Genomic DNA, 27,242 nt, shown 5'->3' with positions numbered 1-27,242 from the left:
AATTTGATTAACAGCTCAGGTAGATGATGGCCTAGTGTTTAAATACAAGCTCCTAAATTCAGTTTAAACATGTTGCTTTTGTTGCTCTTCTTTCCCTCATCTAGGTAACTCATGCTAGTGAATCAAACGTGAAAACAAATGAAGATTTTGAAAAATTCTGCAGAGGGAAATCATCATTTTTCAACTAGGCCTATGGGAACATGAAGGAGACACTTCAGCCAGCTCACTAAGTAGCACTGCTCTGGACACCACCACCAGCAAGGACTGCAGTACAGGCTGGCCTTCCCACACCTGCTTTGAGCTAACCAGCTGCAGGAATGCTCTCACAGCAGCTGTAGCACAGTGGGCTAAATGTCTGAGCACTGACTGTGCTTCTGGGTAGAAACCCAGATAGTTTCTACTGTTTAGATTGAATATGCCTTCATAGGCTGACACTATAATGCAGACTTACTCTGAATAAGTCTCTCCAAGTCAGTTTTCACTGCATGTTATTCATTTAAAAAAACACCAAGAATGCTATTACCATACAAGAGGCATCAGCCTCCTATCTAGCACTGCTTTCTGCAGTGTCTAATGAAGCCAGCAAATGCTACCAATGTTATTAGCAACAATAGCCAGCTAGTAATAATGCACCATGAAAGAGCAGGACTGGGAACACAAAATAATTATTCTAAATTACTCAGATGGATAAAAAGGCAGCAAGGCAACTGGATATGTATTTTCAGACCTGTTAGAAAAAAAATCCCAATGCTTACCCAGTTCTCTACCCAGACATGAAAGAAAGGATGAGTCCTACACCATTTTTATAATTGCCTACAGGAGGAATGTGTCATCGTTCTGCTTTTTTAGAAAGGTAGAATTATGTTCACTCTTGTTGTTGTTGTTCTACCTACCTCCTTTTTCTCAAATACATTTCCTCACTTTTCCTGCAGCGCAGTGTTTTAGTATGAAAATAGTTTTTCCTCTACTGAGCAACATTAGCTAATATTACTTAGAATTACCAATTCCTGCTTTTCTTTTATACTCTCTGACCTTTCTCCTTTAAGGAATGAAAGAGTTTGGGTTTGGTGGTTTGTCTTTTTTTTCTTTTTCCTTTTGATTGAATTAGACTGCTTCTTCAATTTCTTTTAATGTGGTTACACAACAGAAGCATTGATTCCAAAGTTCTGCTACAGCTAATAGAGCATCACATGTTAGAAGCAGATTAAATGTTTCATTATGGCAATAAGTTTTATATTTTAGGGTTTGTTTTTTTAATATATAAATACAGCTCACACAATTACTTTCTTTGCTTCTCCTTGCTTGATTGCCTCTCCCCATTCACCTGATAACTTTGAATGTCTTGGCCACTGTCTACAAATGCGACAAAGATATTACAACTATATAGCATTCTGAGAAAATACATGGCAATACATGGCTGGGAAATGAGGTGGATGAGGAAAATCTCCATGGGGCTGCACTGAGGAAAGGGAAGTAGTAAAGCTCATACCAGTTAGGCATCAAATGATCCATGATGATGGGGAAAATTCTGCACTTTTTATGTTTCAGTTACTGACTGCTTTTGAGTACATTCTCGAAACTATTTAAATCAAAAGAAGTTAATAGAACAATAGAATTTGTGACAGTCCCTCAGTCCTTAGTGGTATGGATCAGTGAAAGAGTGCAAAGTGAGCTGTCATTTCTCTTTCTCTTTTAATTTGTGGCTTATCGGAACTTTCTAATTTAGTTTCTCTTTCTGAAGCAAACACAACCAGTAAGGTTAGTATGCACACTCTCTTGAAAACAAAACCAAGCTTCCATTGACTTCAGTAGCAGCAGCATTGAGTTCAAAGTGTCTCGTGTGAACTAACACCATAAAACTAATTGAGGTTGAATGGTAATGAGAAACTCAATCTAAAAATGAAGTGTTTTTAATTAAGAGACACTTCAGAAATATGAGGAAATAGGCTCCTTATAATTTAAAATCTGGCTTTTCCTTCTTTACCAACTGTAAATCACTGAGCTGTGATTAGTAACCAAATTAGAACGGATGAATACCTGATCGTCTGGGTTGAGTTATGGAAGAGATTCTAACAGTCTGCTACTCAGCATCCAATTTCTTACAAAGGTTTCTGTTATAATCAGTTAATGTTATAATCTGTTTCTTAGATCTGGAACAAATCACAGAAGCATTGTACCCACAGGTTTCTGGCAGCTAAGGGCAGCAGAATAACCCCATGGCACAACTACTGAAAGCTTATCCGGGAACAAGAAAGAGCCCAGTTCCAATCCTGTGCCAAGTCATAATCCAATGTTTTACGTAATGACTATTTAATAAAAATTACATAAATGCTCACCAGAGGGGAAGCCAGTACCTAGATCTTGTCTCTTTAGCCTTATTCTATTATTAAGAGAAGGTGTATTTCTTGCTTCATTTTGCTAAGAATGATAACATCTCACTCTACTGGAGTTAAAAAAGAGATGATAAGTGTGATGGAAGTCAGTAACTCTATGTACTTTTAAATCAATAGAAGGAGCACTTGAGGAATCAGACATTGTGGGGAGCCCAGGATTGGGTTACACACTGTTCTGCAGGCACAGCACCAGATCACAGCCCTGCTGTTCAGGTGTTTGTGGAGCAATCCAGCTGTCTCAAGGAGATGCACTACACTGGCCTGTGTTTAATCCAGAAATTTGCATGCTTCAGGTAGCAAAAACTCTGGAAATGTTTTCTGTCTCATTGCCTTTAAAAAGATCTTTCCCGTTTGTTTCATGTTTGTCCTGTCCATGCCATGAATTGACTCTGAATTGCATTTACTCACCAAGAAACCAGATTTGGTTGCTTGATGTGTGGAAACTAACTCAGAAAGGTTTCTGTCTCACTGAGGGGCCGAGTAGTGGTGTAGGCAAAAGAGAGGGTGAAGACCATGTAACCATAAATATGGTAGCATGGTACTAGCAGGGAGGGCATGAAGAGAAGTGCTGCCCCCCTTGATGAAAGCAAAGTGTTACACCAGCTCAGAGACCGTGTGAAAGCTGTCTTTACATCTGAATGGGTGGCTCTGAATGGCGAACACCAGCCTGATGGAGGAGCTTCTTTTCAGTGCAGAAGAGGACATAAAAATCCAACATTATGAAGATTCACTTTCTGTTTGTCATCCCTTACCAGTGTTCTTACGTTAGTTTAATGACATGCACATTTCATTTTAAATGCCTGACTCCATAATTCCACATACTGTCAGCTAATATCAATAGGTTCTGGAATCTCTGCTCTGACACAAAATCTGGACTTCCATTCTATTGGTTTTAGTGGTCCTGCAGCTGTGATATGGCCCAACCAAAATCTGCTGTCCTGGAATTTTTCAGTCCAATCAATTTCCCAATCCAGTTGACAGCACAGTTGCTTAATCTCTACTTTTTAACTTAGTAGAGGTGGTGTTACCATTCCTTTTGGTGCTTCGATCACCTTAGGTAGATTGTGAAACCATACAGTAAAGCTCCGAATTACACAGGAAGCTTGAAAACTTTTCTGGCCCTATGGATTGAAGTTCAGGCTTTCTTCAGACTTCTGTGAGAATGACTTGAAAATGAGTTGCTGATAGACACTACAGCTTAACCCTGACCTGAGAGTCCACAAAGCTGTATTTATGCCTGAATTTGTGTAAGGGACTTGGGTTCAGCACACAGTTATGGTGATGAGACACACAACTTCCATTTGTGTTTTTTCAGCCCTTCTAAATCAGAACAATGCAATGTTCCTTTATGTGTCACTTTTCAAGGTAGTTGAACCTTAAAATTACACTGCTGTTGTCAACAGAAACTGAATAAAAATAACAAGAAAACATTCAGAATGTGGGCTGAATGAAAAATAACATTCCCCAGAATTCTTCAAGTTTTCTGGCCAGGGACAGCCGTTCATCTTTGCAAAGGACTTTTAATCAGTTTCCAAGATTGTGTAGATATTGCTAGCTTTCTGTTTGTTGTGCTTTGTTCCTACACTTGAGAATGCTTCAAGAAAAGCCTACCCATGTAGTCACCATAATGAAGGTAAGTAGTCTTCCCTCAACTTTCACCTGTACAGACAGTAACAGTGACACCTCTTGCTCATTAGCAAAATGCCTTTCCAGATCTCTGCAAGAATTGATGGAACTCAGTGCCACTGCAAATGATGAGTAATTAGACTTAGGAATGAAGAACTAGTTGTGGGCTCCAGATGCAAAATAGTGATTTTTTTCCCCTGAACAATATACAGTTCCATCAGTGCTGTGCTGTAACCCCAAACAGGTAGCATTTTTTTCTCCTTGTTGAAGGATTTTTTTTTTTTTTTCCAACTCCCCCCCCCCAAAAAAAAAAGCTGATATTGTCAATATGTTGCTCTGTTCACCAGAACTGACTGAAATACTATTGCTAAGCAAATTCTAACTTTTATTTTGTAAATATGCTGGGGAAAAGTCCAGTATTTGGGGGTGGAGGTTTGGGGGGTTGGAGTACTGATAATATTAAGCAGTGATGGAGGTAGGGGGCAGTTTCACATACAAGAAGTTTTCCTAAATTACATTTTATTAATGTAAAACCTATTAAGAAAAGAAGAAAAAAAAGTTGAGCTCTAGCAATTCATCTTTTGGTAATTCAGACACTATGCCGAAACAACAAAAAAAAATGTTAATCAAGGAAGAGATTCAGTAGCAAACGAAGTATCAATAGTGCAGTTTGAGTAATGCTTGTTCTGCAATTGAAATATAACTGCAGAGCCCGAACCTGGCTGCTTATGGCTGGACCCTACTAGGAAGGCCTGCTGCCTTCCCTCCCGTTTCACACAGGTAGGTAATTGCCTTGCCAAACTAGATGGAGGAGCCAGGTAGAATTTAAAGCAGCACAGTGCCCCACGCGATGCTAGTGAGAGATGTGGTGTTGTATGGTGAAATGGACTTACATAAAGGATTTGACTTCTATATGGATTAATCCTAATTTTTTTGTGTGTACACACAAGGAAATCTACTTTACTTATTCTGCTACTAAAGTCCTTGTGCTGCAGCTACTTAATAAGCACAGGAAGCTGAAAATTAAACTATTTCACTTTGAGTTTTGTCCTGTTGCCACTTACAACCATCTTCTTTTGTTTTCTTAGCAGAGGAGCCATTGTATCACTAGTAATATTCGTTGCTCCAGAAGACATGTACCTGACTTATTTTATACTGGTAATGCCTGGAATAACTTGAATTTTTATACATGATGCCAACTTTCAGAAAATAGGTACAGTAGAAAACTTTTGGACTGACTTTGTTCCAGTTGCACAACCATTCTTTGAGTAACTGCTTTCCCATCTTGTGTGTGGCATTTTTTCTTTTTTTTTTTAAATATATTTTATTGTACTAATACCAAAAAGCAGCAAGAATAGAACTTTAAATTGATTCTCAGTGAGCGTCTACCTTGACCAAAACAATTGTTTTGTATCCTTTTAAAATAAGCAGAACTCAAATAATGCAACTGGTCGATACTAGGGCAGAAAAGGTACTGGCTTTTTCTGGTGATGGTAATCACTGTTCTCCTGCTAGAACTGGTGTGTTGCACTACAGTGATGGATGTGCCTCTGTTCTGTTTGTCCTGGAACTCATCCAGCTGCTGGGATAGGCAGGGCCCTCTGGGCCTGACTTAGAACATATGTTTAGAAGTGTAGCCCTCAGCACACAGACAAGATGGGTAGTTTGGGCATATGACAAAAACCCAGCATCCCATGGAACCCAAGAATGTCACTGTACATCCATTCATCCCTAACAAAGATAATTTAAACGGAATGATGAAGTTCTGGATGTGAAGCTCTAACACCATTAAGTTGACCAAACAATGCAACGTATCTAATTAGGATTAGTCTTTAAATTAGAAACTTCAGGGGAGTGCAAACTAAAATAGGGATCCTGATAAGCTGACTTGTGCTTTGCAACAAATCCAGTTGTGGGATCCTGTCCTAATGCTTCCGCTCCCTGCCCCCTCTCCTCTCCAGGAGTTAAATACTGCTGGGTACTTTACTCACAAGCTGTTTCTGCAATAGCCGTTGCTTAAATATCTATGGACCTAATGGACTTATCCTTAAAGCCACCACAGTGAGGGAGGGAAGCAGCATTAACCTCATTTTGTAGATAAATAGTGGAAGCCCTGATGGCTCTCTGCTGCCTTACTTCCCATGGAGCAACCTCATGCATGCAGTTACACCCGATTGCTGTATACACACCAAAGCTGGCAGAGCTTTGGCATCTCCTCTGTACCTTCTTTTCATCGCCACGCGTGACGATAAAGGGAAGGAAGGCTCATAACGTGGAATAAACTCATTAATGTTAATGAGCAGAAGTGCAGGACCTCCAGCAGCGGGCAATACTGCTGCAGCAGTACATCTCAGGTCCTCCTGCACCACAGTGCGGGGCCCGGGCACAACTCAGCGCCACCAGCTCGAGGAATATGTGAACTTTTCACCGTGAGACGGGCAACGTCAATACTGAGCGTCGGGAGATTTAATGGGGAATAAACACGAAAAGTTCATTCTTACGCTTGGAATGGAAATAATTGCACAGTAATTGGGGCTGGTTTTCCACAAGGACAGGACGTACCTTGAACGCCTCAGAGACTCTTAGCGTTAAAGCTTTCTGTGGTGATTCCAGGCTCGCTAAGAGCAGGAGCAAGGCAGCTCCGCGCTGTCAGCCGGCACGTTTCGAAAGCCCGGGGCGCGTACAAAATCGGGGTGCGCGACACGGGCGCTCCTCGCTTATGTAAGGAGCTTCGTCCCGGCGCCTCCCGCCGCTGCCTCCGCACCGCAGCCCGCTCCCTCTGAGGCGCGGAACTCGCTCGCCCGTCCGCTTCTCGAGGCCCGGGGTGGGGCCGGGCGGAGCGCCTCGTGACGGAGCCCCGCACCCCGCGGCCGGGCGCTGTTTGGGGTCTGTGTACGGCGCTCCCAGGCAACGCGCCCCGCCCCTTCGCGCCGCCTGTCGCCGCCCGCCCAGCGCTTCTCTCCTCGGCGGGGCCGAGCGCGCGCCGCGACCGTTAACGGCTGTTGGCAGCCTTGTCGCGCGCCCCCCAGAGCCTGCGAGCGCGCGCCGCGACCGCCAACGGTCCCCCGCGCGCTAGCCCAGAGGACGTGCGCTGACGTCACGGTCGGCTCTGAGGGGCGGGGCGGAGCCGCTCCCCCCCCTCCCCCGGGGCGTGATGTAACCTCTGCCCTCCTCGGCAACCGCGGTCTGAAGGAGGAGCGGCGCGGCGCGGCGCGGCGGGGGGTTGCCTAGCGGCAGTAAGCACTCCGCGAGCCGTGCGAAGAGAGGGAGAAGGAGGTAGGGGGGGTGGTGGCGATAGGAAGGGGGTGGTGGCGATAGGAAGGGGGAGGGGAGGCCGTCGGGGCAGACTCGGCGGCGGTGGCGGCCGGCGGTGGAAACATGGTGTCACACGTGAGGCTTATGTAAAGTGAGCGGCGTGCGGCACAGCCAATGGAGGAGCAGCGCGCCCCGCCCCCGCCCCGGTCCTTCGTCTGCGTCACGTAGCCGCAGCCAATGGCAGCGCGGGAGGGGCGGGCTCCGGACGCCCGGTCACGTTTCTGCCTGTATGAAGTCGGTGCCGGGCTGCGCCGCGCTGGGCGGACGTGAGGCGTGCGGTGAGTTGGGGGCCCGCGGCGCTTTTCCCGCGTCTTGGCGGGGCTGGGAGGCTGGTGGGGGGCGATCGGCGACCGTGCGGGCCCCGGTGGGCTGCCCCGCTCCCCCTGGTCCGCCGGGCCGAGGTTACGTAACCCCGCGGCCGAGTCTCTCCCGCCGCCGCGGGACGGGACGGATCCATCCGTAGGGCTGTGGGATGGGGCCCGATGTGTGCCGCCCCGCGGCCGGCGCTGGGCGGCGGCTCTGCCCCCGATCCTTGGATTTGGAAAGAGGGAGTGAGGGAGGGGGCGGCGGCGGCGGCCCGGTGCGCGGAGCTGGCGCGGGGGGGCGGCTCCCGGCACGGCGGCCAAGGAGGGCGATGGCCCGTTCGACGTGGCCGGTCCCTCCGCGTTATCCCGGGCTCCATTCCGGTGGTCGCGTAGCGTGACGCCGCGGTGAGAGGTCGGTGCCGCGGGTACCGGGTGGGCGGGCACGGGAGTGGGGCTCAGCGCCCCCCCGCTGCTCTCCCGGCGCTCCCCGGTGCTGCGCGGTGCCACAGGTGGGGCGGGCAACAGGTCCGGGAGCGGGGACGTGCTGTGCCCCGAGACCGCGGCGGAGTGCCTGTTGACATGGGGTGCACGCTATTACATGTGTGATTACAAAACCGTTTATGTAAGAAGAGTTTCACGCAAATAGCGAGCCACACGGTAACAGCTGGGCTGGCGGTTCATGTCTCCCGGTGAGTTGGGTAGGATGCAGCCTTCTCTGTGTGCTGTGAGAGCTTATAAAACCCCACGGGGCGTCCGTAGCAGTTCTGTGGATCTTGCAAAGTGAACTGCTGACATCGTGTTCTGGGCAGACATGGCAACGTGGCTCCAGAGTACCCTGGGAGGGTGCTGCGATAAGTTGTCTCTTGGCTTTCAGCCATGAAGTTTCTTTCAACTTGTTCTCCGCACGTAAGGCAGCCGTGTACTTGTACTTCTGACATTGAGTGGCCGCCCCTTACATCAGTACAAATCGAGGTGGAAATTATGTAACTGTTCCAGCCAGAGAGTTGTGGCCAAGTCTGTTAGTGCAATGAAGAACTGCTTCAAGTTGCCAGCGTTGCTGTAACCACAGAGTGCTTACAGGTGGCAGCTAACGCAAGCTGTCACTTCACAGAACTGCAGCGAACTTCTGGAGCTGGCTATTGCTTGTTGTCAACTGTTTAATCCACGTGCCTCCCTGTGATGGGCAGCAAGTAATTACTTATCTGTGAATGGTTAGTTTTGATGATGTATATTTGATAAAAACAAATTATGTTGAGCTGTCAGTTAAATGTGTGGGCTTATTTTCTGGATGTCTCCGTGTTCTTTGGACTGTTTGGGGCCATTGAACTTTTCCTGCCTTCTGGGTGTCCAGGTGTCTGTTAGTCCTTGACCTTAGCTGGAGCACAGCGCTGCTCATGTACACTGTACAGAAGATCTCAAATATGAAACTCACGAGCAGGGCCTATAGCTTAGCTCATGTCAGAGAAAGCCCCTGTCACTGTGCTGCAATTCCAGGCCCCTTCTCACACTTGTGTGTGTTGGCATGCTCTTGTGATTTCTTATTTTTATTATTTACTCTATTTCTGCAAAGCTGGAGAATGGGACAGTGTCTTCCCTTGATGCGAGCCTTGCCATCAGTGCTGTGAGTTGGACGTGGCCCTGAGGTGTAGAGGCCTTGTCCCTGGTCTGAGGGGGTGCTCTCAGAGAGGGCCTTTGGCCTGGAGTGGAAGAAAGAAGTCATATCCTTCAGTTCTGGCGTAGTTTTGACAGTTTCAGGTGATTAAAGTAGAAGGGAGGACGGTTTATTAGAGCAGTTGGTCATTCGGGCAGAGTGTCCAACCTCATGCAGTGAGAGAACGCAGTCTGTCCTGTAGTTGGCCTTGATCTACTGTCAAGGTTCAAGCAGTAAGATTTTGCCTTTTGTGTACTTCAAATTCAGCAAGTTCTCTAGATCCGTTTCTGATCCAAAGACTATGTGGTTTCTTTATTTGTCGGTTGCTAAGGTTTGTTGTAGGCTTCTCATATTTATTTTAACACACTAATGCAATCTGAAAATTTCAGTAATCTTCATTCGTACAGCTTACTCGTATTCCTTTTATGCCTCCACAGGGCATCATAGAGTCAGCATACTGTGGTAGCTCTCAGTCTAATACCTTTTCCACACATCTTCAATCACAAAGATTGAAGCTCATAACAGCCTCAGCTTTTCAAATAGGCTTATTTGAGCTTATCTCTGAACAATATAGTTTCATGCTAATAAATTTCCCTTATGAAAAATCACTGGTTTTGGTAAACTGAGATTTTTGGTGGAGCTGAGCTGCAGTATGAGAAGAAATGAAGTGGATTCTAGACTTTTCTTCTACCTCAGACTTTATTCTGACCGGGAAGTGTTTGCTTTAGATACAGACTGATAAACCAATTTTCTTCTTTCTTCCTGGGTGCTTGCCACACCCTTATTTCTCTAACACTTATATAACATTAAAATGTGCTTTACTGTAGAGAAGTTTGGGTTTGTTTAACACCTTACAGTATATGCACATGGGCAAGTTAGTGTGGGATGAGGTATATTTGGTCTATAAAGGTGAGCAGATTATTGCTAATCAGAAGAACAGTAAATTCTGACTAGTTTAGATTGACTGTAGTATTTTATATTGGCCTGCTGTCATTGGCCTGCGTTAAAGGGAACGTCATGTTCTTACCAAGGAATTGCGTAATGCTTGGCGTGGATGTGCTGTAGCCACTGTGTTATATTCATGATGTTACCACATCGTAATTACTGGGTTATCCGGTGTTTCTGAAAAGGAATTTCTGTGTCCAGTTTTGGTTGCGTGGCCTAGAATTCCTCTGAGGATGTGTATTACAGACATTTTTAGCTGTGTTATCTTGCTGCATTCATACTGTCCACATTGTTATATCCTATTCCTTTGGTGCAAGTTTTAAACTGCTGAAGTATTTATTATGTTGACCTATCTTGTCAAGCACTGTGTCACAAAAAAAGTTACATTAATTATATTACTCTAAACTGCTTTGACTTGTATTTTTGGTGCAGGTAAGTTTGGATGCAGGAAACAGTAGACCTTAAAGTAATGCCACACATGGCAGGCTGAATGTGGCTCTGGGCAGCCTGGTCTGGTGGTTGGCAACCCTGCATACAGCAGGGGATTGAAACTAGATGATCATCGTGGTCCTTTTCAACCCAGGCCATTCTATGGTTTGTGTAGTGCGTAAAGGTGCGTGACTCCTTTTGTGTTTAACAACTGTTGCCTCAGTTGTATGATCCCCATCATAACGATGATGGGAGCCAGGCTGTTCTTCCCACCTGTGCTGTTGGGAGCAAGCCTTCTATTTGCTACTTGTTGCCTACTGAGGAATGACTCTTCCTTCTAACATGCAGACATTTTTCTTCTAGCTGCAGGTGAAATACTTCCTTATGTGAAGCTTGTTTAACGGGCATGTCAGAAACACTTCGTAGGCTAATGATTTTGGGGTCTGTTGCTGCGAGCTCTTGTGACCCGAGGCTACTTTTGTAGTGTAGAATGGCAGGAGACCAAAGGAGTATCGGATGGTTTGTGTATGTCTGCAAAGACTGTGGAACCTCTGGAGCTACTCTGTGGGGCAGAGTTTGTTCACACTGACAGCGAACTGACAACTTGCTGTGGTAGGGAAGCACCTAAACACATGGGAATCCACATGCCTGAGCATATGCACAGTGACTGCTACTCTAGTAAGTGGCTTAGTAGATCACCAGGCATGCTTGTGCTCTACCTGTCAGCAGCGCAGGCATCTGTGCCTCTGTTTGGTGTTTCAGAAGTTATCCTTCAGGTGTAGATAGGATCTCTAATTGCCTGTGTTAGGCTGTACCCATCCAGTCCAAGGTTCTCTCACTTGGTCTTCTCTCTCTTAATGCATTCCTGAGGGACAGCAATAGTGCATCAAGTTTCTGGTAAGCTGCACAGGCAATAGTTCTGAAGTGCATGCTCTTCATGCTTGTCCGCATACACAAGTGAAGCTATGAGACTAATTTATGTGTGTGAGAGCTATTGTGAGGTGAAGGAAAGCTTAGTGTGGATGTTTTCATCTGCTGCTGAAATAGAACAAGTCTTAGAGATCTGCTTTGGAAGCCTGATTTAAACAATTCACTTTTAGAACACAGTAATAAATAAGACTAAATTTGCCTCCCTTGAGTTATGTAGTCATGGTTTCCCTTTTCCTTCATCTTCTCCCAAAAGAAAGCAAAGCTTTACTTGTAGTGCTGAAGGGATAAAGGCTCACTGTGTTGTATGCAGGTGGATAAATGGAGAAACAGGGAGCAGCACACTTATTTGGCAGGAGTACAAGGTTGCTTTGGAGGTTATATGATCTAACAGGACTGATGTTCATCCCAAAAAGATATGATAGTGGGGAAAAGCGTGTTTACATGCTGAGATTAATGGGCAGAACTGATGTCTTGTTTCCAGGTGGTAAGTTTTAATGCTTTTCTTGTAGACAGAATCACTGTGGATTTTGTTGTATAGGTGTTTCAGACCGTCTCTTAAAATGTTGAACACATGCTATGCTGTGTTTCCAAGATCCTGTCCTTAAATTGTGTGAGTAACATCCATATTTGCTCTAAATGAAGTTCTGAAAGATGGGATGAGGTGTCCAGGATGTCCAGTACTTCTATTTTCTGTTGGTCTCACTTCCTACACTCTTTATTCCTTCCCTCTTTTGTATCTTGGTATGATTTTTGTGCTTGACCTTATTTCATGTACTTTTACATTTCTACTACTTTGTTTCTTTAGTTACACAAAGATCTTAGGTACATAAAGCACTTCTTTGCTCGCTATTACATCTCTGCTATGGGTTCCCGGGCAACGTGATCTCTTATTTCTCAGTACAAACAGATCCAGCTTTAGGACAAGTACAGGATGTTTGTTAGGTGGCCATGCTTTGTGGGGTGTATTAACAGTTTGCTGAAGTTTTCCAGAATGAGCCTTCCATTCTGATTGAAGTCTGCAATTAGACATGAACTGTAATAGCATATAAAGAGTAGCATTCATCTGAAACTTATGTGAATTTAATACAATGTGGTGAAATTATACCTTTCTTCAGACCTTCCCTCAAAGTAGGGGAGAAGTAGAGATTTCAACAGGTATGAAAGTTGAAATATGGTATTGGAGATGCTTTTGTATCTACTTCCATGCATGACAAAGATGAAATATATATTACTGCATGGTGAAGCGTGATAATTTTTCCATCCATTCTGTGATAGTACTTTCTTAAATGTACTGTATCCCATATTTTGCCCCAAAAGGTCAAGAGTTGACCTGTGCAAACTTAGAGGAGTTCTGACTGTTGTCTGGTTTAATAAGTTCTCCAGCTCTCTGAAGAAATGGCTTTCTGTTTAGAAAATGGAATGTCTTTAAATTTACGTTCAATGCAAAGCATCTTTGTTCAACTTGAAAAAGTAGATGAAGCCTGTTGTAGCAATGGAATGAAGTCTAGAAACTACTATGGATCAGGTACAGCTGACCATGCTTAGCCTCTTCTCAAGAAGTCTTGGAACAGGCTGCAACAATCTTGTCCACCATGGATGCATTTTTATGTTCATACATTTTTTTTACCCTCATGGAAAATGCCCACCCTGTTGGCAATTAAACTTAGCTCTGTGCCTTGGCTTTTTATTCAGGTTTTAAGAAGTAGACTTGAGAAAGACAGTTTGCTCTGTGGGGATGACAACTCCAAATCCACTGTGGATATTTGAGCACTGATGATGGTATTCACAGAATAAGGAATGCTTACCTGTAAGAAAAGAGAACAGCTCCTGCCAGGTGACTGTGTAGTTGCCCTGATTGCTTTTGGGGGCTACATTTGTTAACTGGCTTATAGTCATAAGAAAGCAAATGATGAATCAGGAGCTGGCCCTGTTCAGTGATCACAGCACAGCTGAGATCATTTGACCTCCCATGAGGTAAAGTGGCTAAGGTCAACAGTGCCCTATTACTGGGCTATTCGTAGTAAGACTGAGTTGACTTTGTCCAGTTACCTGAGGCTAACTTTGTTATTAGCTACTCCATGGAGAAAATAGGGACTCTAAAAATACCAAAACTGATCTTAAAACAGGGCGGAAGTGAAATAGTAGAGTTGGTATGGATGCTGCAGGAATAGAGTTGGTTGTTTATATGAGCTTAGGTCATCTTTTTTGAGAGCAGTTCTATAGTCTTCACAACTTCTCCTCATCAGTGGAGTTTGTGTCTTCATGGTTGGGCTTCCACTGCATTGTTAAATGGACTTGATTTATGTTTTGTGAATAATTTTTTATCTTGCAAATAAAGCTTGTTGTTTTGTTTGTTTTCTAGGAATATATTGATGACCCGTTCATCTTTGGAAAGACTAAGCGTGTTCATTAAGGTACCTTATGGCCTCCTTAAGAAACTGATTTATTTTTTTTTTTTGTTGCTGTTTTGCATGCTTCCCTTGAGCTGCAGTCTGTCAGAATGCTGAAAATTATAGTTATTCAGGGTATTAAATTTTCAAAGATTGTAAAGTATCACTGAGTGCACAGAAATGTGTGTCTTCTGAATTGTTAGGAAACTGATATTTAGTCCAGCATCAAGTGCTATTTCTGCACTGCTTGCTGTGCAACAGTCAGTAACTTCCAGATGTTACAAGAAAATAAAACAATAATGAAAATTTTGGACCCATGAAGCAAAGTTGTTCATATTGCTCAGATAGTTGGGATGATAGCTCAGGAGAAGAACAGGAAAATACTATTCTTTTAAGATTTGATTTAGAAAGTTGTAGCTTCCAGTAGTAGTTTTGATGAGTTGTGCTGTAGTTTGTAACAAACTAACACTATGCTAGTTCCTATTCAAGTAATTGAGCAAGTGAACTGGAGAGGAAAAAAACTGGGAGTACAAAGAGAATAAGGGAAGCAGGTTGTCTACGTTGCAAAGAAAATGTAACAGTGACTCTTTTATATGTGGTCTGATAATGGAATAGTATTGGCCCAAGGATAGAGAGGGAGGCATAACAGTTCTGAATGACACTGTCATATTCCAAGAGAGAGATGAAAATAAAACCATATATTTTGCAGTTAATACTACACTGCTTGGTTTTTCTAATAATTAAAAACAAAACCCCCACAACAGTTGCAAAACTTGACATGAAATAAGTTGTTAAATCTGATAATGTTTGTTCTCTTTTCCATGCTGCAGGTGTGACTTCATTTCTCTTCAGAAATTCTGCTTGGTTGGGATCGTGTAATACAGGTGTGTTCCCTAAAACAGGTGGTTTGTTTTTTTCTAATTCTGCAGTTGTCTGTGCTTGCAGTAGTCAGTGTGGAAGGAAATGTTGCCATAAGCTCTATATTCTTTGTATACTGTCAGTTCGGACTTTCTGTGGAAAAGGCATTAGGTAGATGAACTATTTCAGTTCTTTGGGATTTGGGCTTTCTCAGTCAATTGCATATTTCCTCTAATTAATAATAGAACACCATAGTTAGATTTAACTGTCTCTCTGAAAATCTTATTTTGAATGAGTTTTATGTAGTTTCACATGAAACTCCTTCTGATAGAGGTATGTTAGCTCTCAGTTAAATTGTAGAAAGGTTCATGATGGGAATTTTAAGTAGTTAAAAGACTCTTCTGCTTTTTTTTCTTAGTATCTTCTGAAATGTATAAGTAGGTTTAACTGACATAAGCAATCAAAATGGTTTGTGCTCCTATTGTGAATATCCCCTTCAAACCTGTACTTTAAACCCATTTTTCCCCCTCTGAAAATATCATGAAGCTTGTCAAATAATAGCTGTCCTTTCATAAATAGGCAAATTCTTGTGAATTTCTTGTAGGTCTTGATTAGTGAAGGTAGAAACTTCAAGGAAATATGCATTTCAGGGAGGCAAGTTTGTTGTGAGGAAACAGGAAGAGCTGTCTTTTAAACCAGGATTTAGCGAGTGTTGAAAGACATTCCACGTTTTCAGTAGGGATGCTAAAAATGACAAAATCTGAAAGTAGCTCTAGTTGAAGCTATTCACACACTCTGCCAGGGATACCGAGCTTATTAAGTCCTGTTTTATCAATATATAATAACTGTAGAGGCACAGCCTTTAAAGAACTAACGTACACAGATTTGTACTGTAATCTGAGACTTGCAGAACGCTTATCAGCTTTGTGGCATCATGCAGGAGTGGAATATTGTGAATAAATTCTTCCTTAAGTCTGGCCAACACAAATGCACTTCTAGCAGTTGGTAGATGTGTAATGTTTTAAATTAAAGCATTATTTATGTGGCTGCATGCCAGAACAGTTAGTTTGGGATTTGAACACCATTCCAAACATTCCTTCTGCATATTCAATTGACATGCTTGGTGATGTCATTGTTTAAAGCACAAATGTTGCTTTTTGGAGTTCTTAATTTTTATTCTACTTTGTGTTACATGGTGGTGGCCAGTATCAATGTACTTAGTTAACTGCATCTAACAGGGCAGCCTTCAGATTTTTTTTTCCCTGACAAAATTCCTAGGATCTTTCTGAGGAAAGTAATTTTCTTAGGAAGAATAATAGTGTTGATGAACTTTGCTAGTACAGACTTCTTTGTGAACATAAGGAAACACTTCTCTGTTATGGGGGCCATTGAACCCTGGAACGGATTGCCCAGGGTGGTTGTGAAGCCCATTGGGGAAATGCTCTAAAGCCATCTGGATATGGTCCTGTGTAACTGGCTTTAGGTGGCCCTGCTTGAGCAGGGGATTGGGCCACATTACCTTTAGGGACCCATTCCATCTCCAACCACTCTGCAACTTGCAGTTTGCATGCTGCCTAATACAAATGCTTATTAGCAAGCCTATAGGGATTGAGATGATGTTAGATTTATTAGTTCAGATCTTAAATCTGGATATTCCAAATGAGCTTCTTAGCACATAGAGGCTCTGTTGGAAACATTGGGCATTTTCCTCTGTCTTCTACAGGAGAATTTAGTCCTTTGTGATTGTACCAGCCTGTGTAGCCCTTAACATGCGCAGTATGACACCATACTGGTAGTGAATCAGAAGTCAATGCAGAGATGAGAGGTTATTTAGTGTGGAAGATTCTGTTATTTTTTAGCTTTATGAGGCCTTACACCAGGATAAAAGTGTTATAAATGCAAGTTTATATCTTAATTCCTCTGCTGGATGACAGTTTCATGTTTAACCAATATTTATCTGCATAGGAATGGCATAACTGTGAGCATCTCTCTGCTATCTGTTTGAAGAGGACACTGTTGGGGGGCCCAGGTATTTCTTTTATATTTTATAGTTGTAGAGGTGTCCGGACTCTGTAATGGTCAAAGATTTCCAGTAGAAGAGGATGAGACAAGAACTGAATGCATGTGGGAGACTCTGGACCTAGGCGCTTCATGCTTTTGACGCTAGCTGGGAGGGAACTTGATAAACATTTTCACAAACTTTTCATAGGAAAAAACAGGTAAGGAACATACATAACTGTTATGGCTATTGTTAATAGATTTTTTTTTTTTCCACTTAGGGCTTATGCAGAAAACATGTTCTGTTTGTTTTGTATTGGCTGCTTCAAAAGTAATGCCTCCTATTTATTTTTATGGAGACTACAACAGATATGAAGAACACAATAACACTGTTTGATAGAGCAAATTCTCAGCTACAAAACACTATTTTTCAACAGAGTCATCACCATTAGCTATGCATTTCTGCCAGCAGTGAACAAAAGCCTGAATGCTATGCTTGTAACAACTTGTACCAGTGGAGGTGAGCCACTGTTGCTATCACCACTGCTGAAATACACCATCCAGTACCTCACTGTGCTCACATCCACTGTTTGGTCCCTAGAAACGTTCATCAAAAGTTGATGAATGTCAGTGGGTGTTACTTTTTGTGAATCAAGGAATTCAGTGACATCCCTTTGCTTCATACGCACTTCCATGTCAGACTGCCTCTTTGCTGCCATCTGTCACATGGCGACCAAACATAATGGAGTATTGGTGGGAAGGCTCAGCCCCTACTGCCATACCACCATTGTCTGCCCCTGATGCCATGGACCAACATAATAAAATAGGAGGCATTACTTTCAGTGCAGCCCTTTTCTCTTAAAACTGGTTTCAGTTGTATGCATGCTCACTTGTAACTGTGTTTTCGATATGAACTGGGAATTGCATTATTTGAGAGCAAGAGATTTTTAGCCTAGAACTATACTTAGGTTCAAATTAAAAGGCTTGAATTTTTTTCACTAAAGAAACAATGCAAATGCAGGTATATTTGCTTTGGACGCAATGGCCTGGCCTGATACTTAGGTTGATTTCTTCCTGAATAGATGCTATAGTAACTTCAAGGTCTGGCTCTTGGGTGGCTCTGGATAAAGGCTATAATGTATTGGCAGATTCCTCTGTTGTACAGTGAATGCCAGCTGTAAGCAGTAGTTGATTAGGGTGATCATATAATTATATTTATTTATTATTGTTGTTTAACTAACAGTTCTGTATTTAGGGTATCTTTGAGCTTGAAGATGGATCTTTATCAACAAATTGTAAACCGAATGCTCTGAGTGCTATGAAATCCATTCTATGAATTACTTGTGATGTTTTAGATGTTAATGGTAACTTTGATCTAAATAGAAAATTCTGGCTTACACCTCATTTCTTTCTATGAAAAAAAAGCAAATTTTTTATATTCAATGTTTTCATTGAAATGAGAAATCTTCAAAAAGGAAGTATTTGTATTTTCAAGCAGGGAATGGTTATTCTGTTCTTTTCCTCATAGTGAAGTTAGAATACTGAATTTTTTTCCCGGTTCCTAGAATGTGTTCTTTTGCTGCAAAATGAGAAGTTCGTGGTTTTATTGCTGGTCGAGTTCTACAGCTAGACAAGATGTAAACAAACATTAATAAACTGAGATACAAGCTTTTTTTTTTTCCCCTGACTCTTTGCTACTACTAAGCACTCAATTATGGTCTAATAGCACAGGGACTGTGCATCTGTTGTAGGCATTAATTTTCCTTTTTTTCCTTAAATTGCGTGATAGGATTATATCTCTGATAGTTATTTATTATACAGATAGAAAAGATTATCATTTTGTAAGGTAATCCTACAGAAGATATGCAGAAAACACTGATTATGCCTCCAGAAAGCTAAAATCCTTACCGTGAGGAATGCTGCCTATTGATGCTAATACAGTTACAGTCCCTGAGCACTAACATGTCTAAATATGTTCATAAACTGTGGTGTGCTTCTTGCTTCATTTTTTAATATTGATAAGTTCATATTAATTGCAAATTCAGACTCGAGCAAACTGTTGGTCTTTGGATGCTCTCCTCTTAGTTCTTGAATTAGTTCTTCTTATCCTTAGATTTTCACATTTTCAGTCTTTAAATGTTTGTAGTAGCCTTAGCTTTTTTGTGGAAAGCAATCTGGAAAAAAATGTTCTCTGAATGTAAGCGGATCTTTGCTGAAATGAGATTTGTTTAGTTTGTGTCATGGTTTCAAAAGAAGCTTGCTTTCTTTCTGTTCTGTGGTCCTGATCCTAGCTCTTAAGAGAGTTTCTATACAGCATGAATTGTTGCTTCTGCAAGCTTTTGCCCTACGTATTTTGCGTGTTCTTCTGGGACCTCTGAAATTCAGGCTCTTTCCATTGTATTACTGTATTACTCATTAGCTTCTCTGGCTAATGAGTAGCCAGAAGACATTTTCTGTACATCCACCACGAGTTGTGTTTAACATTACTGCTCAATGGAAACGTTGTCTTTTTCATTCAGACTTCTATTCTTTGACAGATTGACCATAGGTCCCAATTTAAGACTGAATTTTTGTTTTCAGAATCCAAAAGTAACTTCACTTCAGAAATTTAGAGAGATGTAGCAGAAAGTTAAGAAACTGAGCAGTGGTAATTTATCTCGAGATCAAACCTGGGAGGGCTCTTTCTTTATTTCCCAGTGGCATTCTGTAGGTTACTGTACTGGATGTGATATGCAGTTAACTCCCTCAAGCTGGCCTATCCAGAGAGGATCTCAGACTAGGAAAGCATGCTTGCTCTTACCTTTTCATTCTTGTTTGGTTATTTACTGGATATTTATTCAAGCCTTTAAGTGAAATGGATATATGCAATTTATCATGGCATTTGGACTGAGATTAGTTTCACTATTAATTAATCTCTCTGGGCTGGGTGACCCTCTGTATTCCTGAAGTGTTTGTTTGCTGCTTGTGTGTGCGTGCAGATGTTCCTCTTAGGTTTTTCTACTGTCTGAGAGTGTTCTAGGTAGGTGCAGCAGCCTGTTCCTACTGCACTCCATGCTCTGTGCCTGGCATTCCAGCTCACTTTGTCTGTCTTTTTTTTTTCCTCTCAGTAATTCCAGTCTCCTAGAGAATCCCACCAAATTCACTGTATATGCTATTGTTACTGCTTCTTGAGATTTTGGCTTTTTCATTATTTGTTATACAAGCTCTTCTATTAGAAATGTTTCTTTTCTTTCATATGCCCCAGCTTCCACACCTTTCTCTATGCCATTATGAATTTTCTTCATTGGAAATTTTCTTAAGGGATCCTTCATGATGCTGCAGGCAAAACCAGCAAGATTTAAATACTGCTTCTCTTGCACAGTTCTGTTCCTACCTGTAGACATAACTAATGGCTGTCTCAATCTCTTCAGCATTGCTGGTGAAAGCATCAGAATTTTTCCTCTAAGTTCTTAGAAGCCTGTCATGTTTATATTGTTCTTCCCTATTTAATTTCTTGTGTCCTTTATTCTCTGATGTGTATCTAGCATGAAGACTTATGAGATGGTTTTTTTTTTTGAAACAGATTTTGTGCAATGTTGGTTTACAGTGACGTTGTGTTCCAGGCCTGGATAAAAACACCAGGGCTTCTTTAAATATGCCAATAAAAATAAGCTCAAGCCTTTTTTTTTCTTTGTCAAGAAGGGATACCTTTATTTTTATCTGTTCCCATTGTCCTTAGGCTCCAAATTATAGTCAGTATATTGCAGTTAGGAAGGCACTGCACAGATGCTTGCTGTGGGCAAACCATGCAAAAGCCCTGTCAGGTAGCTAACTAGGGATGGGTGTAGCACACCAGAACCACTTCTAACACACACTTCTGCCAGGTGTCAACAGGAAAAACATTTGTATGATATCTCTTGTAGGCCAATACCTACACATTTTCTGTTAACGACTTCCTTAATCTAAACACATTGCTCCATATAAACAAATGGATAAATCAGCACTTGTTTAAGGAGGTATGGAAAATCCCTTCAAAGTTACTGCACAGTTTAGGTTTTGGGAGCAGTTCTCGTGCACCTAAAGAAACCATTGAAATTTGCTACAAATATCTGGCAAAGCTGGCCTAGATGTCAGGGAAGGAAGAGACAATAGAGGATATTCGGAAGTGGAAGAAATTGCTCATCAGTAATTTAACAACTCAAAATTTCAAACCACAAACCTCTTCATGCTACTGTGGCACACTTTCGTTGATCCTTAAGCTTCTAGAGATGATAGAAAAGACTTTAGGGAAATAATTTTCCAGAGCAAGCTTTAAAAAATAAAGATTTGCAGGCAACTGTGGGGACTGAGAGCCCTGCATCATTTATAATACACTGTGCTGTTAGAATTTCAGAGAGGTTTCTCACACTTCAACCCATACACAGAATATTTGTGTTTGAAGTAGGAAGTCTGTAGTAAGATCGGTGCCCTTCTCATAAATAACAGAGGATTTCAGATAGATGCATTGCAGTAATATTGGACTATTTACCAATGGAAAACTGAGGGCTACACTCAGTCTGTCTTTTGACAGCTCATGAATATGAGCCTGTGAATAGCTTTCTTTAAGGGATTTTAGTATAGAAGCCACTGTATTTTGAGAACCTTGTTTCTACCTCTGAAGATATAAGGTGACGCAGGCTACTAGCAGATATAGCTGTAACAGCAATATCCTTTTCCTCTTCTTTTAAGTTTCTTTTCCTAATGGTACTCAGAAAAATGATAAAAATCCTGCATTAGACACAAAATATTTGTGTAACTGTCAGATCTCTTCAGGTGATGCTTTGACTGTCTTTTTTCGAAAGTTTTGTTGTAATCACAATGGAGTTAATCCATAGAATTTTGTGCGTAAGGCATTTACTTGAAATAGACTCAACTGGATCACCAGGCCTACCTTTATTCTTGTGGGGACAGTTGAAGGGCATCCCACTGCTAGCTGGATAGTTTGCTGGAGTACCTTGACTCACTGAATTGTCCATAGGGCTTGACAACATAAGTGCTGTTTGAGAAATAATAGTATCGATGATGCATGAGAATTGGCTTCTTGAATGCAAGTTCAGTTTTCTTAACTCAGTAGCTGCTCTTAATTATGCAGTACATGAAGTAGTAGCAAAAGCATTAACACTTTTATGTGTGTTCTCTTTCCTATACAGTAACATGACTTTTGTTTGGTTTTTCCTCACATACCATCCATATAGGTGTTCCCCAATGTCACATTCTATATTTGCTTGTCTCAGCCCCTTGATGTTTTCAGTCACTAACAGTGAAAACATGGTGTTCTTCCTGATACTGCAGTTAGGAGCATGGGTAGCACTGCTCAGCATCATCTCCACTCAATAGGAGCAGGAGTGGTTAAGAGTGAGCTACATACAGGGTTAGAGCATCTCTAAAACGCGAAGCTAGGTAAGGCAGGGGACAGTGTGAGCCTCATCTACAGGAGGGAGTAGATGAGAGGTGACGTGTCTGCTCTAGCTTATCATGGGCCACTGTGAAACAATTCATCTAACAGTCAGTACTCTCTTCTTGTATGTTTCAGTTCTGTAATTTATAAAGCAAAAGTTGTTTTCTTAGTCCAGAAAATAACTGTTAGAGCTGCAAAAATGTAACTTCTTGCCTGCATACTGCTATTCAGTGCAGCACTGTAACAGGATGTCTACACAGTCTGAGTTGGCAGACAGATATGAAAAAGCTGCTAAGTAATCTTGTTGAGGAAAAATGTTTTTTACACACTTTCTATAGAAACATATAGAAAGATAGAATATATCACCACTGCTGAAAGCTTAAGTATGTGTCCCTAAATTGTACTTCATCTTTCAAATGAAAACAGATATCTTGCATATTTCTTTGGCCAAAGGAGGAGAAGTGCAGTTTTTTCTTCTGAAAAATTTGAAATAAATGTAGAATGTCTGGAAAAACAGCAATTAAAAGGGTAAGAAAATAGTTTCAATGCTTTTTGTGTGGGAGGGGAGTGGAATCATGGTGTGTTTTAAATATTTATTAAGTTAAAGCTTAAAGATTACACAAATATTAAATAAAAAAAAAAAAAAGTTTAAAAGCCAATTGTTGCAGTTAATACTAGCAGAAAGCACTAGGAAAACTTACCTGCAGACTTCCTGTATTGCCTTTGTTATTCCAGAGGGGTTTATTAGTCAAGGATTGTTATTTTGAATATTCTAAAGGAAGAAGGGGAGGGAACAAACATGATTCTTAAAACAACTTGTTTTCTCGATGTTGCATTGCATGGTCAGGGAATCGTAGCTTCTAGTCTGCAGTATTGTTATCTGTAGGTTGTTAACTGGATGGGGAGATGGCTCAGATGAAGCATCTTTACCTCGTATGAAAAGTTGAACTGCTACATAGCATTTCTCCTTTGTCTGTTCAGCGTTAGTCTGTTATTCACTAAATTCCTTAGATGCTCCATATTATAATTTGCTTTAAAAGAAGGGATTTTTGTTTTGCTTTACATTTACCTTTCTAAACAGTGCTGGGCCTTTTTTTCACTGAATTAGTAGTAGATATGTCTAAAATTATCTTCAGGCATATTTGTATCATAGTAATTTTTCTTGTTGATAGTGAGTTGTTTCATACTTTGTTTCCCTCCTCCTGCTGTATGTTCATTCTGCTTACCTGTGTGACGTCTGTACAGAGGAAGTAGAGAGAGAGGTTCTGCTGTTAGAGAACTGATCTTAAAAGCAAGACTGCGTAGTTAAAACTAAGTAAACAAAGTCCATACATAGTTAGGTATCACCTGATGCATCAACGGAATCTTTTTGTTTTCCAAGGTGAACTGAAAGCCAGCAAAATAGTTTCACTGAACGTAAAATATTCTTTACTAGCTATTGTCCAAATCCAGACAGAAAATCTATCAAAAATTAAGTGTGACAACTGCAAACAGCTGTATATTTAAACTTCTGAGGAGTTCATGTTTATCCCACTTCCTCTTTTTCTGTGAGTTTTCACTAAAAGATAAATACTTCTCTTTAAAAAAACTAAAAATGTTGTTAGAATTGCAATTATATTTAACTGAAACTTTCACTATTGAAATGCTGGGAACATTAAACATAAATATGACTTAATTTCAGTTTGTCAGCAAAGGTAGACAAGAAAATAGTTTTGCTTTTGTTCTTCCTTCCCTTCTTCCTCAGATTTGTGGGTCTGTACTTCCAGACAGAATCTTTACAGACAGAAAATTCTGAATATGGCTTGACTTGATCTTGGCAGTGTTTCTAATGAGTGTCCCATGGACGGTATCAAGGTCAGGGGGTTCTACTCTAGCACTGAAGAGCAGAACCCTGAGCAGCAAGCTGATATCAGTGAAAACGTTTCTTCATTGTTCTCTTTAAAAGAGCAACAGAAAATGAGTGAGTATTCTGGACTGGCAAGTAACCATAGCCAGATGATTGCTGAAGATTCTGAAATTCAGCCAAAACCTGAACACTCTCCTGAAGTTCTTCAGGAAGATATTGAGATGAGCAGTGGATCCAGTGGAAATGACTTCAGTGGAAATGAGACGAATGAAAACTACTCCAGTGGACATGATTCTCATGGCCATGAATCTGATGAAAATGGGAAAGATTCAGCAATGCTCATGGAATCTTCAGACTGTCATAAAAGGTAGTTGTTAGTAATAAAGTAATAAAGTTCACTTTTGTTAACCAGTCATCTTTTATAATGCACATTATGTAATGTATTACACTTCATAGAGTGCGGTGATTCACACATCCAACTTGATCTGTGTGTTGTCTTTCTCATCATCGCTTTGGCTTTATTTATGCATTCTTTTGGTAAACCAACTCCTGTAATTACATAGCAAAAAGTGTAAGTCTGTTGTTAAGAGTCAGGATGGATGTGTGCTATTTTCATCTTTGAAGTAATAGCATAGTGCATAGAGGAAATACAGAGCAAGAGGTACCTTCTTAAATGTGTAGCAAGTATAGTTTCCATACTTACTAAGTAGACTCTTAAAGTTTGACTTTTGTTCTAGACATTTGTGACTAAGCAACTGTAAAACTAAAATGAAATAACTGTTATGTAAAGTTTACTGATCTTAATCTCTTTGCCTTTCCTTATTTTAGTTCAAGCTCAAATGCATTTAGTCTGATGATTGCAAACTCTGAACACAATCAGTCTAGCAGTGGATGCAGGTAAATGTACATATATTTTCAGTAATTTGCTTGTATGTAATAACAGATGCTAAAAATGTAAAAACAGATGCTATATGCTGGGTGGTTGTTGATGTTTTGTGAGTTGATGTTGCTTTGGCTAAAATTGGAGTACACGTAGGAGATGGTGTCCTGTCTTTGATTCTCTTCCTTTCTGCAATCAGCAGCATGTCTTCCTAACCACTTGATCGAATCAGAGCTTTTTGTAGCCGTTTCACACAAGTTGTGTGATGACTTGTAAGGTTTCTTAGCCTTTTTTGACTTGGTAGCTTAGCCTCAGTTTTATTTTTGTGGTTCACTTCAAGCATGGTTTTTTTTTTTTTTTTTTTTGAGACTTTTCTTGGATTTTTCTGCTCTTCAGATTTTAGTCTGAAGCCCTTGCCTGGAAACAACCTAGTAGCATTTTAAAATTGGAATTCACTCATTGAGTTGGATGTGTTTTGGTGTCCAGCAGCCATATCGTCTGCCTCTCCGTGTTCCACTCACCAGGATTCAAGCCTTTAGTCTGTAAGGGCAGACCTGCTGCAGGAGTGCAGTATGAACTTTGCTTCTGATCTTGAAAGACTTGAGAAACCTGGTGTCACTGAAGGCTCTAATTTGGACACTTCAGAGTGTCCTGCTCTTCTTGAGGTTTATTTTGTTTGTTTGTTTTTTAAGTCAGCCTCTGATTAGGAGACCAAAACCTGATCCTTCACAGAGGAAGCTGGACAGCTTTAGCATACTGATGTTAAGATCCCCATCTGTATGTACCTACCTGAAAGTTTTCTGCCTGATACAGATCCTGAAGATGTGATAAATGAAAAATACTCCTTTCCACCACTTGGTGTGAGCTGAACATAATGCCTGCCTTGTGGACATAAGGAAATCTTCCATACTTTATCTCTGTGTGGAAATTGTGTCTGGAGTTCACTTTTTGCTCATTATCAAGAACAGAGTGAACCAAAAACATTTCTTAATCTTTGTTTCCTGTTGACTCAATTTCCTTGTTCTTTAAACAAAAAACAGCAATCTTTGTTAATGACTCTTTGCTCAGAAATCCAGATGGTACAATATTTCCCCCACTGCCAGTCACAGTTAATTCAGAGCACAATCTGATCATCTTCAGTCTTTCTGGAATGGGAGAGGGATGACCTCAGTTGACTGAGCACACCTGTAGAAGGTCTTGAAAGAGATGTCTACAATAGGCTGATAAGCTGTAGGTTTAGCTTTTGATTCAAAGACTTCTGGGCTTTGGATTCAATGTTTGTACCATGTAACTACCTTTTGGACTGCGCACATAAAGCAAAACAGAAAGCTCTTATTTTTGTAGAATTTGCTGATTCTGTATTCTTCAAGTCAAAGCTTCTCTGTGGCTGGCTGCTGTGCCTGATGCTACAGATCTTCAGAAAAACATTTTTGAATTTCAAACTGATTTTCCAAGGAGGCAGCCTTCTGCATTTGTTACTGCTAGAGGCTAATTTGGAAAAGCTTTTCTGGCAGAAGTGTTCTTGACCACTTAAGAAGCAAGCCCAGAGGATACAAAAACAGCAGTATGCTCTGTTATTTCAGTCTTTCTTTTTCTCTTCCTCCTTGCTGTTAGCATAGATTGTTCTTCTATTGAAAAGGCCCTGTTAGATTGCATCAATCTAATACCATCAAGCCATACTGTAGATGTGATTTTAGTGTATGGGTGAATATTAAGTTTCGCAAGGGAATATGATATTCTCTTATCCCTTGCATTTATTTCTCAGTATAAAATAGCCAGTGAGTAACTGAATTATATGCTTATCATAGTGTTATGGTGCAAACAAGAACTATGACTGTATATTCCAGTACAAGCAGCTTTTTCACCTTCTAAGCGTTTAGTGTGAAGTATACCCCAAACCTGTCAGATGAGTTCATCTACCTGAAGAACTCAAATTTCTTGGGGGGGAAAAAAAAATCTGAAATCCTCCTGAAAGTAACCTGGAAGCTGAGGCCACTTATTGAATGCTTCAGAAAGGGTAGTACAGTTGCCAAGAACTCTGTTTCTACAGTGATCCTTAGGGCAACTCCACAGACAATGCCAGCCATGGCAACTGTGTGGTAATAGACCTTCCTTTCCATTGGAATGAATTGATTTTTAGGGAGAGTTAAGAAAAGGTCTAAAATCCTCTAAATTGTTGTGACTGATTAACTTTTAAAATTTCTTTCAATGACAAAGATGAGGTGATTTTTATTTTTTTTTAACTGCTTCCTTCCCACTT

General features: G+C 41.2%; 1 protein-coding gene and 1 long non-coding RNA gene across 13 annotated transcripts in view; one reads left to right on the top strand and one right to left on the bottom strand.

The window, feature by feature from the left end:
- Positions 1 to 7,148, bottom strand: part of LOC128082644 (uncharacterized) — a 53,497-nt gene extending 46,349 nt beyond the window's left edge. For 2 of the 4 annotated variants that reach the window (XR_008207763.1, XR_008207762.1), the window contains exon 1: positions 6,582 to 7,148. This is a non-coding gene — a long non-coding RNA (uncharacterized LOC128082644). The remainder of the gene's footprint in view (positions 1 to 6,581) is intronic. The other 2 variants (XR_008207761.1, XR_008207760.1) reach the window with 2 other exon arrangements.
- Positions 7,149 to 7,175: 27 nt separating this feature from the next.
- Positions 7,176 to 27,242, top strand: part of PER2 (period circadian regulator 2) — a 42,550-nt gene continuing 22,483 nt past the window's right edge. Inside the window, exons 1-7 of one of the 9 annotated variants that reach the window (XM_052686966.1) lie at positions 7,522 to 7,612; positions 13,957 to 14,008; positions 14,815 to 14,868; positions 16,900 to 17,061; positions 22,683 to 22,784; positions 24,001 to 24,469; positions 24,931 to 24,999. In XM_052686966.1, coding sequence (XP_052542926.1) covers positions 24,096 to 24,469; positions 24,931 to 24,999 — 443 coding nt within the window. In that variant the 5' untranslated portion in view covers positions 7,522 to 7,612; positions 13,957 to 14,008; positions 14,815 to 14,868; ... (1 more) ...; positions 22,683 to 22,784; positions 24,001 to 24,095. Of the gene's footprint in view, positions 7,296 to 7,521; positions 7,613 to 13,956; positions 14,009 to 14,814; positions 17,062 to 22,682; positions 22,785 to 24,000; positions 24,470 to 24,930; positions 25,000 to 27,242 lie in introns of those variants that run through there. The other 8 variants (XM_052686968.1, XM_052686970.1, XM_052686965.1 and 5 more) reach the window with 8 other exon arrangements.

This window comes from Tympanuchus pallidicinctus, unplaced genomic scaffold (genome assembly GCF_026119805.1).
Source record: "Tympanuchus pallidicinctus isolate F22 unplaced genomic scaffold, pur_lepc_1.0 scaffold22, whole genome shotgun sequence".
NCBI lineage: Eukaryota > Metazoa > Chordata > Aves > Galliformes > Phasianidae > Tympanuchus > Tympanuchus pallidicinctus.
This window is presented reverse-complemented; position numbering and strand designations above follow the sequence as displayed.